Source organism: Malania oleifera, chromosome 4, assembly GCF_029873635.1.
Source record: "Malania oleifera isolate guangnan ecotype guangnan chromosome 4, ASM2987363v1, whole genome shotgun sequence".
In the NCBI taxonomy this organism is placed as follows: domain Eukaryota; kingdom Viridiplantae; phylum Streptophyta; class Magnoliopsida; order Santalales; family Ximeniaceae; genus Malania; species Malania oleifera.
Window position 1 is genome coordinate 45,546,881 of NC_080420.1, and position 7,561 is coordinate 45,554,441.

The following is a 7,561-nucleotide window of genomic DNA, read 5'->3' on the forward strand; positions in this document are numbered from 1 at the left end:
CCTGGATTTTCATTCACAGGAAGAAAGTAAGGATTGTTAGCATATTCATCTGTCATTGTTGTGCTTGAATTGGACACAGATTGCGAAGAATTGGAAGTAGATGTTGTCTGCGATGAACCAGTAGCAGAAGCCATTGAAAATCTTGAAGAAGCTCAAAATCAAGAATTCTGAAATTGAAAGAACACTCTGATACCATATAAAATTTATGAAAACATTTTCTTGCACTGTATTGCTCTTTCATTATTATTACATAATCGAGGACTTACAAAGGTATATATATACAGTAAAATTACAACAATAACTCAACAATCTAATAACTAAACTAACAACTTGATAACTAAAATATAACTGTAACAAACAAAACAAGCAAATAGCTAACTACTTGCTGTTGCTTTTGTTTTGTTACTACCAACACAACTCCAGCTTACTACTCTGGTGCTGCTGCTTTTCTGCTACTAAGATTAACAAAGATTTTATCAACAATTACACAAATTTTAGATTACCTACTGCAATGTAGCAGTTACACATTTTCTTTGAGCTTTAAAAATAACATTTTTTAGAATGTTAACAAGAATTTCATTTCTATCCTTTTTTAGGTAGGGAAAAAAAATCTAAAACTCAACTTCACTACCACAACAGGATGCCTTCAAGTGTTTTACCACTTAACTAGGAATAGGGAAGAAAGATATTAAATAAATTGGCATATTCAACAGAAGGCTTTAAATGAGGGGTCAACCTCCTCACCCCAAAAGATACTTTTGAATGTGGCTTAGTGGATCATTGACTACGCATCAAAGTTACGTAATTAGGCATTTAAAATCGTGCATTCAATATTATAATTTTAATTAAATATCTAATTATGTTCAATATTCTAACATTAAGCTAAATTTTGAACATTTGGGTTTTTATTCAATAATTTATGGATTGTTATATTTTATTATTGCAGGATAATTTTTAGAAATTAAAATCTAGCCATGTGTGCAAAGAGAGATCATGTACATGAGCTGTGTGCGTGTGTGAAGGAACTGGACCATGCATGCGTGAACTTGATCCCGTGAAGAAGTCGTGTAATCTAGGAGGACCAAATGAGATTCCATGCCAAAGGCTCTCTTGGACCTTTAAAGAAAAATAAAAAAGAAAAGTATATGTGTGTGTGTGTGTGTGTGTGTGTGTGTGGGGGGGGGGCGGGGGGGTGTGGTGGGTCGCTGGTGCAAGCAAGTAAAACTACTTTTTATAAGTCAAAATGTGTGGGCTGCATTTTAGATGGAAAATCCAATTTTGAAAAGTCAAAATTGGTGGGCCATAGGCAATTTAAATGGAGAGCTGGGCTTCTTGGGATTTTGGGCTTGAGTGTGTGCGTTGTGAAGTAAAGCTGGCAGTGAAAGGGCGTGCATGCATGATGAAAGGAAGCTGTGTGTACTGTGTAGGCTGTTTAGAGAAGACACAAATGACAAAACCAACAAGTGGAGAACACGGAAATAAAGTCACAAATAAAGGAGAGTGGGCCGGGTCACATCAGAGTGAGGAATGAGTGGCGGCGTTTGGAGCCACAGCAACTCAGATCTGGCAGGAACATGGTTGCAGTCAACCCGCTAAGCAAAACAACCACCAACACCCCCCCTCCCCCCAAAAAAAGAACCGCCACAGCAACTCAGATATGGTAGGAACATGGTTGCAGTCAACCCACTAAGCAAAACAACCACCAACACCCCCCCTCCCCCCAAAATAAGAACCATGCTCCTTTAATGGAAATTCAGTATCTGTGGGCCAACTTCTCCCTCTCCAAGTAGTGTTGGACATACGCATAGGTGCCGACCAAAGGGCCAAGGAGAAGGGTAGCGTTGATCCAGTTCTCTGTGACCTTGTGAGTGATCTTGTTAGGCAAATTCTTCCATAGGCCCGCCATCACCTTCTTCTGAAACGGCGAGAGGGTGATTAGACATGGCACTGCTATGACAACCCGAATGATAATGAGATTTAAATAATAAAGAAGACGGGAAATGGAAACAGTAATAAAAGGAGGAAGTCAACTTCATCGACGAATCCCCCGTATTCGTCGATGAGAGTTTAAGAGAATTCGTCAACGAAGACTGAATTTTGTAGACGATGACTAAATTTTGTAAATAAAATTATTAAAGGATTCATCGACGAATCTCCTGTTCTATAAATATCAAAATCCAGATTTTAACTTCATTGTTAAGCAACTCTCTCTCCCTCTCTCTCTCTCTCTCCCTCTCCGGTTCTCTCTCTCTATCTCTCCTCTCTCTCTCTCTCTCTCCTCTCTCTCTCTCTTCTCTCTTTCTTTTTTGGGCCCCTTTCCCGTTCTCATCCATACCAGCCACCTGATGTTACGCCGGTTCGACAATCCAAAGCCACCACGATGCTCCTGGGGAAGTTCGCTCCAAATCTACCGGAGTGGATCGTTGGTGAAAGCAAATTAGAAATCATCTCTAAGTTGAGGTAAGATTATTTAAGTCAAATTCGGTCTTACGGTAGTTATAGGAAATGATATACACGCGAAAATACTGAAGTTTAATACTGAGAGTTTTCAGTTTCAAGATATTGATCAGGAAATCCTACGGGGGGTAGACCAGGATATTTTAGGGGCTTTCTCAGTAGTTAGGTAAGGGAATAAACAAAAGCAGTTATTTTCATGTCAATTATTATTATTTATGAGAAAAGTTATTTTTAGAAAAACATGTATAATATCTGTATATTACGAAGGAAATGCATGTTTGAGAAAAATACTGTTATTATGTTGAAATGTGTGTATATGTATGAGATGTCAGGAACTATGATTTCAGAATATAATGTATGGTTTTATATAGTAAATGTATGATATGAATATTATTTTACATGGAAAAATATTATGTTACGACAATGATACGAATGAAATATGTTTTGAGAAATTATGAAAGAATACAGTACATTATGATGTTAAAAATACATGACAGATTGATTATTCTCAGAATGATATACATTTATGTATGATTTTGGCGCGAGACCGTATTTATGTATGATTTTGGCGCGAGGCCATATTTACGAGATGATCGGCACGAGGCCGTATTTATGAAATGTTTGGCGTGATGTCATTTTTATGAAAATTATGAAAGATGCTATATTATCAGGTACTATATGTTATCAGAATCCGGATGTTAGTTTAGTTCAGTTCAAAAGCTCGGTACCGTAGCTGCATAGATCAGATATCTATGTTCAAATTAGTGCCAACCACCCCACGAGAGGGTGGGAGATGGATAGTCGATGTTGCTTTCAATAAAGTGTGGACATCCACTTGGTAGTCCGGATCAGGGTGTGGCGGGCACATCGTACTTATAGACATATTTGACTAGGCAATGGTCGAACAGCCATTGTCGGGTCCCGCCTTCAGGCTGCACAACCCGTCATGAAGGGTAATACATGACATTAGTTAGCTATTCATCCTGGGTATATTTTCATTATTATTAGTATAACAGATGTTTACGTGCAATATGATTTATCAGTAATTATGAAAGCATATGATTATTCAGTATGTTATGATAAATGTCTACAGATATATGAAAGGTATCGTATATGTATAATTACATTAAATATTCATGTTATCACATAGTTGTATTTAGTTTATTTTCCCTTACTGAGAAGTGTCTCACCCCCGAACATTAAATAATTTTCAAAAAATCCAGAGAGACCGGTGAGTTAGGGTCGCTGTTGAGTGATTGGAGCTTCCCTACTAGAAGGGTAAGCATTGAGCTAGGATCAGGAGATTTTTATTGTATGATCCTAGTGTTATTTTGACTTTTTGGGAGATTGTATATATGAACAGTATTTTAATGATATAGTAAACTCTGGTATTATGTTTTATGGTTGGATAATTGAGATTTAATACTTGTCGCTGTTTAGGTTTCCACTGTAATTGACAGGTGTCCCTGTTACCTACGGGTTCAGGTCGACTTTTCTATTTATCATGTTCCATTTTATATTAAGGAATTTAAGGTCGTTACAACTGTAATTGACAAGAAAGACAAGAGGTAAGAGTGGCAGGAAAGGATAGGACCTTGGAGGGGAGGTTTTACAAGTCTAGGCCTATAGGTTGTAGCTTTTTTTATTTTGGGTTTTTTTAGGGCTTTAGAGACGAAATAATTTTTTGTTTCCTATTGAGGCCTAGACTGTTTTCATGTTTATCATTTTTTTAAAAAATATATATTAAATGATATTTTTTTTACGAAAATAATTTTTGAAGTGACACGTGACGAATCTCGCTATTTCAAGTAGCGAGATTACGTCAGAGTCATTTTGAAAAATACTTCCCAGAATGAGGTATTATTTAATATATTTTTTAAAAAAAAAGTTAAAACGGGAAAAAACTCTCAATTGGGGAGTTCCTTTTTTTTGGGTTAAAAAGTCAAGTGAAAATTAGAAGGGAGGCGTGTAGGGTTAATATATTAATTCTTTTTGGTGAGCAATATGGAGGAGAGCTGGGGGCGTGATGTCGTGCGCAAAAGGAGTCTTTTGGTGAGACACACAGGAGAGGCCGTAGAGGGGTTCTTGGAAACTCTTTTCTTGGCGTCTCTCTTCTTTGTGGCCGGGGAGGCATCCGTCCCGGAAGATCTTCTTTCTTGGAATCATTTAGAGGTGCTGTGTTGCATTGAAAAATAATACGAACAACGATAAAAGGTGGTTGGCGGCGTATAAAAAATTAATATCTTCTCGGAATCGGAAGGCGGCAAACCAGCAGTGCTGTGAGTGTTGATTTTTCCCATACGCTCCAAATAGAAGAAAATATAGTGAAATCTGTTATGTTGAATTTAATTTTCGAAATGAACTAAATTTTTGTATTCTAGAAAAACGATTTAAAACGATATAACTAGTTTCGAACTATGTTTGCTCTTTGATGTTAATATGAAATAGTTTTCATTAATGTTTGTTTGAGTTATTTTGTGCTTAATGTTTTTAATAAATTGGCTATTAATTAAATGATATTAGTCTTGTGTTTTACTACCGAAAGGGGAAATTATAGGATAGATCTTAGATAATTTAGCGTAGGTAAATATAGAGATCGAAAGACTTCTATAAACCTACGTAGCATTAAAAAATCAAAGGTCTTATTACGTTTTTGCGTTATTAATTTACATATTCTTATGTTAAATAATAAACAAGAATATGTTCTGATTGACTATCAAAAGAGGCTTTTGAAAAAATTAGCGATTTGCTAACAAATAATAAAAACGAAATCGAATTAACTAAATGAGTAAAGTATAGTGAAAAATTAGGTGAAATCGGTTTCTTAAAAGTTTTTACCATTAGTAATTTAATACGCGACATTCAATTTTAAATTCTTTTGAATAGTTTATTTAAAGTAACTTTATTTAAATTTCACAGTCTAAAATTATTAATTTTTTTAAATAAAATTAAGGTTATTATAAATTCAGTACTAGGTAAAAATTTAAACATCAACCCCTGAGAATGATACTTTACACATCATTATATTATAAAACTACGATACTGTACATTTGCAGTTTGTACCGATCAACAAAAATATGTAAACCCATCAAAACCAAAAGCAGGTATTCTTTCTAGGCATAATAAGTTCGTTTGGAATTATTCTTTGGCAAGGTTTCTATTAGCTTAAGTAGTTCAGCATTTTTATCGAAGCTATGTGCAATTTACCAATACAGAGTTACAGAGCAAGCTAGCTTAATTGTTTCTAATAATCTAGCTAACTTTCAACATTAGGACGCTTCTTCCCTGCGCAGGTAAATGAACATTTCATATGTAGTTCATTTGCTAGTATTCTCTAATTCCCAGTACATTGACTTTGTGTAATTGCATGTGCTATGATTGTGATTACTGTATTTTTGTTTTTTCCCAGTACCATACATAAAACTTCTGTCTACCTAAAATGAGATATAATATATGGTATATAGACAGAAATTAATCCAACACTACTAATTAAAATGCAAACTTCAGAGATGCCATTTTCTGAAGCATGTTAATTAAACATGTTTTGGTAATTCAATAAAGAGATAGTTTCTTATCTACAAATTCCCTCTGAAAAATGTTTACAGTGAGTCTCTCTCTCTCTCTCTCTTAAACCATTCACATGTAGTTTTCCATATCGTAACTAGAAATACCAGACGAACGATGATATAGATGAAGATGAAATCCCACTTTTTTTACATCTCACTTTCACAGCGTACATAACAATAGATCTGGATAAACAAAAAACACCCAACAGAAAAACATCTAGTAGCTAACCAGTACATTTTAGATTTTCATTTCCTAAGCCCTCTCGCCTCGGATTCTACGCGCAAGCTGGATGTCTTTGGGCATGATGGTGACCCGCTTGGCATGAATCGCGCAGAGATTGGTGTCCTCGAAGACTCCCACGAGGTAGGCCTCGGCGGCCTCCTGGAGGGCAGCAACGGCGCCGCTCTGGAACCGAAGATCGGTCTTGAAGTCCTGAGCAATTTCTCGAACCAGTCTCTGGAACGGGAGCTTCCTAATCAACAGCTCCGTGCTCTTCTGGTACCTTCTGATCTCCCTCAGCGCTACCGTCCCCGGCCTGAAGCGGTGGGGCTTTTTCACGCCGCCAGTAGCCGGAGCAGACTTCCGGGCAGCCTTGGTGGCCAGCTGCTTGCGCGGGGCCTTGCCTCCCGTCGATTTCCTCGCCGTCTGCTTAGTTCGCGCCATTTTGGAACTTGATTAGGGAAGATTACGAACTGGGGAGCGGATGAAATTGGAAAACTGGATTGGAACTTGTTGGAGAATTTTGAATCGTGATGTTGGAAGAAGGATTTTGGTGAAGAATTTGTAGGAGAAGCCTGGGAGGGATTTGGGTTTGATTTTTGAACCTTACAGCCAAAGTTTTGTTTGGCGGGGGGATTCTGGTCGTTGGATTTCGTGAGAAATGGACGGATGAGATTTGCCGATTGAGAGTGACACGGATTGCACTCCGTGTGTTAGGGATCCTTTGGAACTGCAGAATTTTTTTGGAAAAAAAAGTGTTGTATTTAGTTGTATTTAAATTAAGTGGTATTTTGATATTTACTTTTAAATTATAAATATTATTTTTTTAATTAATAATTTTAGTAGTGATTATTTTAATTATTTTTAATTAAAATTTAAATATTTACTATTAAAAAATTATTTTTTTAATTAATAATAATTTTATTATTGATGTATATTTATAACATATTACTATCATATGAAATTATGATACAAATAATATTATTAAATAAATTTAAATTTTTTATTTATTAGAATTGAATTATAATAACTAATATTTACTTTTAAATCTATTTTAAATAAAAACATTAATATTTATAAAATTTAAATTTTAAATGATAATTACATCAATTTTATAATTAAAATTCAAATATTTTATATTAACTAAAATTATATAATATTATTTATAATTTTGTTATTAATGTATATTTATAACATATGATTATTACGTCAATTCATTTTAGAAATAATATGAATAACTAAATTAAAAATTTTCGTTTATCTAATATTAATTTAAATTTATAGATGGTTCTTTTATTCATTCTAAAATTTAATTATG

General features: G+C 35.0%; 1 protein-coding gene across 1 annotated transcript; it reads right to left on the reverse strand.

The window, feature by feature from the left end:
* Positions 1–6,115: 6,115 nt before the first annotated feature.
* Positions 6,116–7,035, reverse strand: LOC131152628 (histone H3.2). Its single transcript, XM_058104379.1, has one exon. The coding sequence runs from the start codon at positions 6,685–6,687 to the stop codon at positions 6,277–6,279; it is 411 nt and encodes a 136-aa protein (XP_057960362.1). The 5' UTR covers positions 6,688–7,035; the 3' UTR covers positions 6,116–6,276.
* Positions 7,036–7,561: the final 526 nt, after the last annotated feature.

Bases quoted from the DNA above. Each gene is read 5' to 3' on its own strand.
- LOC131152628 (XM_058104379.1), bottom strand. From the start codon at position 6,687: ATGGCGCGAACTAAGCAGACGGCGAGGAAATCGACGGGAGGCAAGGCC.